A 12,809-nucleotide genomic window follows, 5' to 3' on the forward strand; every position below is an offset into this window, starting at 1 on the left:
ACTCAGACTATGTGGCATTCAAACCATGATTGATTATTAAGGAAACGTTTCCCACACCGTGACATCACAACCTTGTGGACTGTTGTCACAAGGCAGGTCATGGGTTCATGCAGTTATTGCTGAATTCTGATCCTATCATCTGCTGACTCAGCAGAAATGGACATTAATCAGACCAGACTACATATTTCTCTTCAGGCTATTTCCCACCAGTTCCGTCTGCGGCGCGTTTCGTCTCCAACATGGCTGCCAGATGAGAATCGGGTCAAAATAAAACACCCATGTGCAAACTTCCGATGGTAAAACACATCACTTCATCACCGTCTACCCGCAGTCTTTCCACTTTGACAAGAAATGCGTTCTCCTCCAGCCACAGACATGATATGTAAGGCAAGTTTATTTGTAGAGCACATTTCAACAACAAGACAATTCAGAGTGCTTCACATAAAACCATTAAAAGCATCAAAACACAAGGCAGAATAAAAGGACATTTAAAAACAAATACAATTGAAAACGGTGATTAAAACATGCAAGATGAAAATAGGATAAAAGTATGTAAAATGTAAAATAGTTACGCAATAAGTAGAAGTTAATGTTTTTAATGACTAAAACACAGCAGGCTGGATTAACTTTGTTTGCAGGCTGCAGCACAAAGTAGGAAATGACAACAAATAACCACAAAATGGACAAAAAAGAGGCCGTTTAACAAAGTTTACTCGCGATAGAAGCACAGAAATCAGGGATACATGGACCAGATCAGGACGTAAGATAAAACGGGTGGAATATGAAGCCGCGCAGAGAAAGGAACAAAATCGCGGCGCACGTGACCTAACGCACCCGTGTTCAGGAGAACACGCAGGTTAAGTTGAGCATGTGTTCACTACAGCCTCCGATTGCTCAGTTTAAAAACACCAATAATGCCACGCTTGAAGTCACAGGAACCACGACCTGCATATTAATTGTTGTTGCAGCTTTCACTAGAACCTAAAAGAACCATAATTATTCAGTAGAAATTGGACTTTGTAACTTCACACTTGGTGACACGAGATTGCACAGAGAGTTTCCTTTGGATTTTAGAGGCCTGTCTTTTAAAGAAAGTGTTGGAGATGTTGAAAAGTTTCAAAGGGAATCGTGGTCACTTGCTTTTTCATTTCGTGGTGGCTGTATTTTATTTATTCATCGCTTCCCGCTGTTCCATCACTTCCACAGATTTGAGTTTATTTGCAAAGGAATTCAAAGACTCCATCTAAATTGAGTCAAATGGTCGAGATGGAATACTTCCCTCCGCAGCGGCACTACTCAGTCAGTTAAAGTGATTACACAGCAGGAGCTGCACGTTAAAATTTTAACCAGTGTAGCTTTAAAGCTGAAATCTTCTCCCTCTCTCTCTCTCCCCGTCTCGTCCCTGTTTCAGGTCCTCGATGGACGTCATGGAACCTCGGGGTGTTCATGTGTATCCGCTGTGCCGGCATCCACCGCAACCTGGGCGTCCACATCTCCAGAGTCAAGTCTGTCAATCTGGACCAGTGGACATCTGAGCAGATCCAGGTACACACACACATACACACACGCACACGCACACACACACAAACAGTACGAACCTTTAAACATGTAAGCACATGTGTGGAAACACTGATCTGACAGCTGGAGTATTAAAAGAAAACAGTCATAAATCACAATACACATACTATCACTGATTTCACTGCTTTTCAGCTGCTGGTCTTTATATGAAAGAGGAAACACATCATAACTAATGCACTGCTACTGATAGTGACTCAAATATGAAGCTGGAATCAGATGTAAATTTCAGACATCATTAACTGTAGAAAGGGGAACAATAGGAGTGAGCCATGTGGTGGAAACTATGAAAAGATTTAGGATTAAAAAGGATTTGTTTGTAAAATCACTGCAGCAGCAAAGTCCAATCTCTTCATTACCGTGTAGTTTTCCTTTAACCCTTTGAACTGTTGAAGACATTTTTTTTTTTTCTTCGATTTTTCCTCAGATTTCTTCTCGTATTAAAACCCAGCTGGAATCAGTGAAACTCTCTCTAGCGATATCAGTGTCTTTGATGTTCACTGTTAAATGTAAAAATCGTACAGAAAAGAAAAGCATTCTGATTTTTACAGATTTTCAATCTCCGTATCACAGTAATGAGGGAGATCTATGAATAAAATGAGAACAGGAGATTCAGCATGAAGTTTATATGGTGGAAGATTATGTTTATTTTTAACATGACCCAAAAGCATGATGGGAATTGTCGGGGCAAAATTGTAAAACATGTTCATGCTGAATGGAAATACGATTTAAAAAAAAAAAATCAACAGAAGTGACACGTTTTATGATATCAGTTTTATTTGTTTTATTTTACACATTATTAAAGTTTTTGACTTACGAAGGCATTAAATGATTTATTTACATCGTCCTGTGTGTGTGTGTATGTGTGTGTGTGTGTGTGTGTGTGTGTGTGAAACTCGCATTAGCATCATGCCAGGAATTTATTTAATCATCCAGTTGTTGATATATCCAATGGTTTGGTGTGCATGCGTGTCGTGTGGGACAGGTGTGTGTGAGTTGGTGTGTTTCTTCGTGGCGGTGCCGATCCATCAGCTGAGTGCGAGTAGACCGCGTCCCAGTCTGAATGTTAATCACTGTTTCCAATGAGTAATTAATTCTGGATGGCTGATTATTCCGACTCCGTCTCCTCCACTTCTCCTATCATCTCCCCATTCATCACCCTCCTCTTAATTTAGCCCTGACACATACGGCCAGTGTGTGTGTGTGTGTGTGTGTGTGTGTGTGTGTGTGTGTGTGTGTGTGTGTGTGTGTGTGTGTGTGTGTGGAAAGGAGTCAGCAGGCAAGTTGAGTTGAATGCAGATGTGATGTATGAAAGAAGAGGCTGTGTGTGTATTAGAAGCTCGACCAGTTGCCTCCTCTGGATAAATGACCCATGTCTTCCTCCTCCGTGTCCCCCCTGCAGAGTATGGTGGACGTGGGCAACGGCCGGGCCAGACGGCTGTATGAAGCCCACCTACCCGAGAACTTCATACGACCTCAGACCGACCAGTATCCTCCTCCTGCTTCTTCTCTCACTCTTTATTTAAGCGATATTCCACTTGAGGGTGATGCTTTAACGTCAGTATTGGCACGACGGTGATGCGTTCAGGACCGCAAGCCTCACTGAGGTAATATTGCGATAATACAACAAGTTACCAACGAAATAAAAGTAGTAATCAAAATGTGTTCATATTTTGGGGCACTTTTCTCTGAAAGTATAAAACTTTTTATTGGTGTGATCTCCGTTTCCATGGCAACACATGGGGTACGACTAACAACTGGAAAACAATCAGTGGCGTCAGTAGACTCTTATGTAATGTATGCAATGTTTACTACTCCAGGAAGAATCACTGCACACTGACATAAAACCCTCCATGTCAACATACGTGTCAGCACAGATTTGCATGAAAAGAAGTCTCTGTGTCAGCATATATGTCAGTTTATATTTACATGCAAATCTAAATGCTCCCTATGACACTATATATCTGCATATGAACTCCGAGTGACCCCATAAATATGATGTCATCATATTACATGTGTCACATCCAGTACACACACACACTCATTCAAGGGTTTTTCTTAAATGTGAGTATTTTCTACAGTGTAGAGCCAATCTGAAGAAATCCCGATGAAATGACACGTGGAATTATTCAGCAAACTTCTTTTTAAATAGATTAAAGATATGTTTAACATTTTAGTCTCTTTTAAAATTTTAAACATGTTTAAAATTTGCTTTGATAGAAGTTTTGCACCTTGTTTCTTGTGTGTTTTTGAGATTCCGCAGGAGTCTTGAAGGAATTCCCACATATGTAGAACCCCTGTTGGCTGCTTTTCCTTCAATCTGTGGTCCAACTCGTCCCGAACCGTATCGGTTGGATTTAAGTCAGATGATGGTGGAGGCCAGGTCTTCTGATGCAGCTCCATCACTCTGCTTCTTGGTCAAATAGTCCTCATAGAGCCTTGCAGGTGTGTTTTTGGCTCATTAAGCAGTGACGGTCTCACTAAGATCAAAGCAGATCAGCTGGTGTGTTGCTACAGAATGTTGTAGTAGCCGTGCTGTCTTGATGTCTGAATAAATCTCAAGCAGTGCCACCAGCAAACGTCCCCCCCCCTGACCCCCCAACACACACACACACACACACACACACACACACACACACACACACACACACACACCCCATCCTCCTCTCTGCTGCCACACCGTCCACTCACATTCTCTGTCCGGTTTTCCAGCGGTCTAATCCCGGAGCGGTCCTCTTTATTACCACTCCCATCCAGCGACTCCGCTGCCAAAGATCCAACTCCCATTCAGCCTTTTCCTCTTGTGATCGTTGGTGACTCGAGCTCAGCTTTTTTTTTTCCATGTATGTTACAGATCAAATCTGTTTCAACTGTAACCACGCCCTCCAGTGATGTCACGCTGCACTGACACATCCTGCAGTAGACATCTACATCAGCACAAGGTGCAAAGTTGACCCACTGGAAGATACTTACTGTATCTGTGTGTTTACAGCGTATTTCAACGTCCAGTCCGTCTTTCACTCTGCAGTCATATCAGACTTCTCATGTCACCGTACGCAGGCGTGAAACCTCCCGATCTGAGAAGATTTCAGTAGAGACGTTTTTTTCTGATACAATTGTGTCATTTGTAAAATGTAAAAATATGTTTTTGTTGATCAAACTCAAATTAATGTTTCGCTGCAAAATCCACCTCTGATTGTTTTTTAATACGGAGATATTCACGGCAGAAAAGTTGTTAAGATTTTGGTAAAACAAAATGCTCCTGCTCTCTGTCATTATAAAGCAAGCGCAGTTTGCAGGTTTACTGCTGAATTCAGTTGAGATCAAAGATCCTTTTATGTGCAAATCATTCTCTAATCAACAAAAAGGGCCGACAAATGCCAGTTTTTCTGTCGGTTACGTCAGAGAAACTTCAGGCACTGCTTCTTTACATCTCAGCTGAGGTTCATTAACAATTGGAAAACTTCAGACATTTCTGCAAGGAGATAATAAACATGCAGATTGTTATTTAAAAAAATTGATTAAATTATGTTTATTAAAAAATATAGCGGCAAATTAGACAATATTGGGTACGCGGTGTGTATCATTAGATTGATCAGGTTAATCCAGTTTAAAATGTCTCCTTCAATCAGCCTTCCTCTGTGTTTGATGACGGTGGCAGATGGAGCACGTTGTCACGATCAAACCGCAGCTTCATCTGCACACCCGCAATCATCTCCAGCACCGAGTGAGACGTGACACGCTCGCTACGTCAGCGTCGCTCCACACGTTCAACCGGGACACCTCCAGCACTGTCGGTTTACAGCACCACAGCAGCGGTTCCCACTTTGCCCTTTTCCACGATACAAGACAAGACAGCTGTGTTGTTAACACCGCAGCATATGTTCATATTTTCACCAGCAGACTGAAATAAATAATCTCCCTGCTTGAAATGCTGCTCTAATACCCTATCTTGTATCTGGCAGGCCCATTTGTGCGGGTGGTCATCATTCTTCACTCTTTTGAAGTCCATTAGTTGTTCTGACAGCAGCGCCGCTGGCTGAAAGCAGCAGATAACAGACCCGGCATTAGGAGAGCTCCAGCCTCCATGTGTGTGTTTCTTAGTGCACTTCTGTGTTTATACTCACACATCACTTTGGACCTGCTATTTACTGTATGCAAATGAGGAAACACAGTTGGACTCCCCTGCCACAGTTTTCAACTCCTCCATCAGTGTGTGTGTGTGTATGTGTGTGTGTGTGTGTGTGTGTGTGTGTGTGTGTTCGTGAATGTTTTCATGTTCACACACACACACACACACGCATGATTTACATTGTGTGGAATAATATGGGTTTTTAATGGTCAATTTGAGTATGATGCTGAGAATTCTTCAATACTTTGAAAACACTAGTACTGCCAGCATATTTGATCAGATTTGAACAAACTGCAACATTTTAAACTTCAGTATTTTTATGTAAATTTTACACCTGATTTATTTCTTTATCATCGTGAAAAATCTCCTTTTAGATGATTTTAAGAAACCACAGTAAAGCTGTAATACTGAACAACTGAGGTCCAGCGGAGAAGTTGTCCTCCAGCTGTATACTGACTGTAGAGTCACGTAAAGCTTGTCTCACTGGATGCATTTAATCTTCAAAGTCTAGTAGAATTTGGCTTTGTTCAGACTGCCAGCACAGTTCTATTTTTTTTAATTTATTTTTTTTTTTTATCATATCCAGACTGTTTTCAGATACAATTTTGAAAGTCTGGACAGTAAGAAAAACCCACATGAAGTGTGATTTTTGCAAACCCCATGTGGAGGTGGTTTAAATGGGATTTCTACAGATGCGTCTCTGTAGAAATGCACTCAGAGACTCTCACACTGAGCTGGAAAGACAAAGGGGCTCATAAAAGCGGTAAATACCATTAATACAATATATGTGGCTGGGCCGCAGCAGAGGGGCGTAGCTATAAAGAGAGTCTCTGTCACTGAGCGAGTGAGAGATCAAAGTTACACCTCGGGTCAGCTGAATGTCTCAACTTTTCAAATTAGAAGCATGCAGGAAAAAAAGCAATGAGCATGCTGCTGAATTTAAGCTGTTGTGATACAAAATGTGTGTGAAGAGTATCGATTTGTTGTTGGTCACATTTGAGGAAGCTTATTCAGCTGGTTTGAGTGGAGCTCAGCTATGTGAATATTTATTGCTTAACATGACAACCTCTCAGAAACTTACATTTTGTCAAAGTAACTGTCAGAGGCAGAAAGGTTTTCAGACTTTTGATATTCGATAGTTGTGTGATCTTCCAAAGACGAAGCAGTGAACGATGAAGTCAGATGAAAAAGGAGCCACAGTTGAGTCCCGTGTTGTGCTGACTGTGATCTGATCGCTTACAGGACCAAGGACAGTTTATTCTCCTCCCACCGGGCTGTAAACAGGTCCGCAGTAACAATAAAGCTCCTGTGTTTTCTGATTTGTTTTTTCAGCTCAGGTCTATCTGCTCATCCTCGCTGTGATGTTCATCTGTTATACAGAATGATGAATATGAACCAGTTCAGCTGTTGGACGTCTCATCAGAGCCGAACCGGATATGATTTAGGTCAAAGATCAGCAATCTGTCTGTCTTGGTATGTTTTGTATGTTTTGTGGGTCCTTCATCAGTGTAGCACCTGTCTTCCTTTTACTTCCCTTACGGTCATGTGGACACAACCGCCGTGTCGTTTTGGCACACGTTGATCCACGGCAGCCGTCGGCCAAGTATCTGTGTAGCATCCGATCTGCTGCGCTGTTTCCAGTCAGCAGTAATGAATGAGCGTCGTGTTTGAGATGCAGCACCAGCAGCCTATCTGGTGGCTCCGCTCGTGTGGGTGGTCATCATTTTTCAATCTTTTGAGGTCTATTACTCCATCCGACGGAGGCGTCGCTGCTGAAATGGGGAGATAAGATGGTCGGGATTAGCGCTGATGTACTGCCTGGCTCCGATGGAGGTTGAGAGCCAGTTTTATTTATATGTTTATCTTCCATGTTCACGAACGCTGTTGTTTTTATGTCTGCATCAATTCAACCTTACACACTCGACTCCCTACATTCTCTACTTATTTTGTATTTATTTGTTTATTTTTTATGTTCAAATGCTAATTAATTTCACCATAGTCAGCATTTTCATACTGACAAGTATAAATGCAGCGATGAGATGACAATAAAGCTCTTTGAATCGTTGAATGTACAGTTAAAAAAGCCTTTTTAAAAAAAACCTCAATCCACTCAACCGTGTTTTCAGGCTCTGGATCGGTGTTCTGCTCCTTCTTCCTGCCTCCTGACAGTCCGTTCATTAATCTCACCGCTGCTTCACGTCGTTCTTAATTAAAAGTACATATAAGGCTTTTAAACAGATTTTACTCGGACACCTTTAAATTGATGAGACCAATTTCTCTTCTGGTATTTCCGAGAACTACAGTATGTTTAATGATTTCCCCGGTTTATTGAAGATGTATGTTGTGTATTTGGCTACTGTGTTGTTGGATGTTCTTCATGTTTCATTCCTTGACCTCTGACCTTCAGAGCAGTGGAAGTCTTCATCCGGGACAAGTACGAGAGGAAAAAGTACTACGACAAAGAGGCTGCGGCCGTGGCTCCAGTGAGTATCACCGAACACCTCTTGTTGTCCGTCCGTGTTACTGTTGTTACTGCGATCGGAGCTGCTGTGGTTGGAGGCGGTTGAGTGTAACCTGTGTGTCAGTGGTTGGCTGCTTGACACCTGAATGTGCTTACAGAAAGACGGAAATGCAAAATGGCAGCTTCTCTGTGCCTTTAGGTTTTGGGTTTCCTCTTTTATTGGAAAATGTTTGTTCATAACAGCATCAATATCTGTATGTGCACACTTTGTTTACAGAAAATGTCTTATTAATGATCAAATGTGAAGGATTTCCCGTCATTCGCCTTTTGGTGAGAAACTGGAAATTAATAGAGAGGCTCAAACCTGCAGCAAAAAGTATGGGAATGGTTTTGGCACCTGCTGTGTTAAAAGTTGAGATGTGCTACTTATCAAATTTGGCTTCTTTTCCTCTTCTTTTCCTTGAACGTGTTCCAGTGTGGACTTTTTCATGCCAAAATCCTCACAGTAGCTTCCAGTTTCCTTGTCTTTCACTCACTCGTCCTATAAAATGTTTTTTATTTGTATTTGTATTTTTTTTTTACTGTTGCTGACCTTTTCTGCTCTTTAATCTCTCACACTGCCGATGTGTGCTGAGCTTGAATGTGTGGAGAGGCAGTGAAATCCCTTTCAACCATGATTGCAGCTCCCAAAAAACGTCTTAGTGGATCTGATACCGAGAATTGCCGCACGCAGTTCGAGAATAACCTTTGAAAAACACTGTTATCTTCTGATGCGGCGTTTTATCAGGCGGAGGAGACGTCTGTGTGTGTGTTTGTTCATCAGTGTCAAGGCTGGGGCTCCTTTTGAGTGGGAGAGGGAGGAGAAAGGAAAGGTTTGTGTAGGTGTGTTTGTGGGTGGGTGACATCGACTTTTTCTCTGTTCCACAGAGATTATCGGTATGAAAGGTGCGTGCTTCAGTGTGTTTCAGTGTGTTTCAGTGTGCTTCAGTGTGTTTCAGTGTGTTTCATTGTGCTTCAGTGTGTTTCAGTGTGTTTCATTGTGTTTCATTGTGCTTCATTGTGTTTCATTGTGCTTCAGTGTGTTTCAGTGTGTTTCATTGTGCTTCAGTGTGTTTCATTGTGCTTCAGTGTGCTTCAGTGGGTTTCAGTGTGCTTCAGTGTGTTTCATTGTGCTTCAGTGTGTTTCAGTGTGCTTCAGTGTGTTTCAGTGTGCTTCAGTGTGTTTCAGTGGGTTTCAGTGTGCTTCAGTGTGTTTCAGTGGGTTTCAGTGTTCATATGTTTCTTTGTATTTCTTTGAATTTCTTTGTGTTTCTGCATGTTTCTGTGTTTCTGCGTGTTTCTTGGTATTTCTTTGTATTTCTTTGTGTTTCTGTGTGTTTCAGCGAATGGCTTGCTTTTATACTGCGAATTGTGTAGAGTCATGTATGCAAGCGAGATTCAGTCTCCATTTCTTCACAGATATCTATATTAATTATTAGTCGTCGAGCAATAATAAGACTGGGGTCCATTTGGACACATTGACATAAAGAACCTCATCAAACTCTGATCAGCTGCTCCCAACTTCTGCTACAGTGTTCTACAGTCTGTGGGCAGAACACAGCCAGATTGTGATCACATGAAATCATGATTTCAATACAAAACCTTGATTCGCCAAAGTGATGCAAACTCAAGTGGCATGCTGTTGATTGTGCACTTATTACCAGCGTTATCTCTAGATGTCTAATTCTGTTGAAATGGGCAGACTTGACCTGTGATCAAAAACCAGGATGTCGACAACTTTGATAACTCAGCCGAACACCGAGCAAGTTGAATTACACAAGATAAAAGCAACCCAGTTGGTTTTACTCACCAGTCCGACTGCTGTCTTGCAGCCGTTTATTTCGCAAAGCTCTCGCCAAAAACTGAGACAACGCAAAATTGAATCTAGTCTGTACTCTTGCTTGGTCGCTGTCAGCTTTTCTCTTCTCGTCTTCCTCTCTCATCATCCTCTTTGGTCTCTTCACTGCTGCCAGTATGTCTGTACTGAGAGTACCGAGCTGGCTGAAGACTTGCAGTTGGTGGTGTGTGGGTAAAGTGTTACGTCGACCCCACATTTCCTAGTTCAAGAGAGGCAGGGAAAGAGATTCCAGTCTGTCATTTTACCATCCTAAATATTTAGAAGCTGATTTTTAAGGCAAATAGTTGCACTATGTTGCTTTAAGTTCTATCTTATCTTTACATTGTAGGAAACTTAATTGCTGCAACCCATTCTTCATAAGTTATAGCGTGAAAACTATTTGTTAGACGTCTCCTTTTTATACAACGAAATCTATCGTAGATTAAAAAGAATCTGTTAAAACACCAGAGATGCTTGTTGTTGCTTTCATTTTTCACCCGAAAAGCACAAGTGTAAATAACAGAATAAAGATTCCATTTAGCTGCTTCCGTTTCAGAGGCTGTGTGTCGTACATGCTCATTTTACTGTCACATTCATGGCTCACTGGGACACTTGAATAGAAGTGAACCCTTCGTCATGACATTAGCAACAGCTCTACTTCCTGGAGCAAGACATTGGCCTCATTGCAGTTGTTTACAACTATTCGTGGTCTGTTTGTGGTTGTGTTGTTGCAGCCATCTTTGACAAGGCTCTGGATGGTTGTAGCTTTAGCCGACGATGAATGATGTAACGTTAGCCTGGTAGACTGTTCACTATCTGCAACACTGAATGTAATTTCAATCCTCACAGCGATGCACTCCACTCACACCAGCGAGAATCCGACCTGACAGCAATCCACAAAATGAGCAACAAAAAGTTGACAGGAAGAGGAAACACTTTCCGACTTAAACACCAGATGCTGTTAATGTAAACTGTCTTGTAAACAGCAGCCTTTCTCTGCTGCATCTTTATTTCATTTCAGCGTCTCTTTTCGTTTCCCACATTCTCTTCTTCTTTCTGTTTCTCAGTTTGTCGTCTTTTTTTCCCCTCTCGCCTCCTGCCTCTTGCTCTGTGTTTTCTCCTGCTTTCTCTGAAGCGCTGCCAGCAGCTAGACTGTGATCTAGGATCTGTTTCTGCCACCCACACAGACGGCTCGGCTTTTATATGCAAATTAATTATTAAAAACAACTCATTATCACTTTAAGCAGTTTCACGCAGATGGAGAAAGAAGAGGAGAGGGCGGGCTACGGTAACCCTGAGCAATAGTTTGTGTGTGTGTGTTGGAATTTGTTGGTTTGATCTATTTGTTGAACACTTATTGAAAAGAAAGTTTGTGTCTCGGCAGGCTTTACTGCCATTACATCATCACACTGTTTTTACCCGTGTGTTTGGATGGGATTGACAGTTCGCTGAAAAGTGAGATGCTGGATGTGATGCTTTTGGATTAAATGACTATGGTATCGTTATATTCTGGTCATCCAAGGAAACAGCATTTAATCCAGATTGATAGTACTTAGACATTTTTGCATTCAAAATATTTCGTTCTGATTGTTCTGAGTTGTGTGAGTTACTGTGATCATACAAAAGAACTGGAAGATGGAACCTGCCTGGTCATATTCAGAGTTTTGTCTGCTTCTTCTTTGATGAGATTAAAGTCAATCCATCACAAGTTTACTAAACTTGTGATGGATTGTGATGGAAACTTCCACTGACTTTTCACACAGATTGAAGATAACATTTATCACATAAATTTACATCTACCATAAACAAGTGCGAGAAGTCTTCCTGGATAAAAAGCAAACATTTTAAACTTTGAACAGCCACTAACAGAAATTTATGGCACATTCATTTCTACTTAGGTTGCAAGCGTTGTCTTGAGATTTGAATCTTTGATAAAACATTTTGGCCACTTGTGAGCAATGCATCAACCTTTAAACACAAATTACAAACCCCTGTTGTTGTTGTTGTTGTTGCTGACAAATGTAAGTTGGCAGAGGAGCGTTGCGAGAAGTAGTCGCTGTTGTTCCACTTGTTTCTGATGCCTTGACTGAGTCACAATCCATCGGGTAAGTTCTTCCATTTGTTGTGGTTGTAGAGAAAGAGCTGCCTTTTTCCAGAAATATGACAATGATTATTTTTGCAATTTAAAGTGTAGAATCCAAAATAGTTGCATAACGCGGTTCTCAGATGCTTCAGTGCTGTGATGATTCGGTTATCACGGCTCAGTTTACCGAACACGAGGCATACAGCGGGTTCAGCTGACCTCTGCTGGACCATGAAGTACACTTTTGTAACTTTTCCCTCATTTGAACAAATGTGCAAATATTAAAGTAAAATTGATGACCCTCGGCTGGTGCAATCAGAAACAAAACACTGAAGTCAGGGGTCTTAAAACCAAAACAGTGAGCTAGAGGGTGCTAAAAATCTCTATAGGACTGACAGGAACTGCACATTGAGCGACTACTTCCACATTATACGTAGACAGTTAACCCATGAATAGGAAAACATTGATTAGTGCAGCTTTAAAAATGTTAGGTGACTTAACCTCACGAGTGAAGGAGGGTTTTGTACTGTTCAAAACCTTTCGATACTGTTACCGGGACACACACTCACTCCTGAGTGATACCTTTTCTATACTAATTTCATCAAATCCCTATCAAGTAAAGGAAAATGACACTAAACACAGTGGTTCAAATCTTTAGATTTCATGCAGTTTAGAGGGGGAG

At 41.5% G+C, this 12,809-nt stretch overlaps 1 protein-coding gene across 8 annotated transcripts in view; it reads left to right on the forward strand.

Moving 5' to 3' along the window:
* The window catches only part of LOC138213582 (stromal membrane-associated protein 1-like), a 115,851-nt gene that overhangs the window by 18,252 nt on the left and 84,790 nt on the right, over positions 1–12,809 (forward strand). For all 8 annotated transcript variants that reach the window (XM_069174794.1, XM_069174795.1, XM_069174797.1 and 5 more), the window contains exons 2-4: positions 1,412–1,545; positions 2,978–3,063; positions 8,115–8,190. In XM_069174794.1, coding sequence (XP_069030895.1) covers positions 1,412–1,545; positions 2,978–3,063; positions 8,115–8,190 — 296 coding nt within the window. The remainder of the gene's footprint in view (positions 1–1,411; positions 1,546–2,977; positions 3,064–8,114; positions 8,191–12,809) is intronic.

Source organism: Embiotoca jacksoni, unplaced genomic scaffold (assembly GCF_022577435.1).
Source record: "Embiotoca jacksoni isolate LCO1_2020_lvr unplaced genomic scaffold, fEmbJac1.0.p SCAF_61, whole genome shotgun sequence".
NCBI lineage: Eukaryota > Metazoa > Chordata > Actinopteri > Embiotocidae > Embiotoca > Embiotoca jacksoni.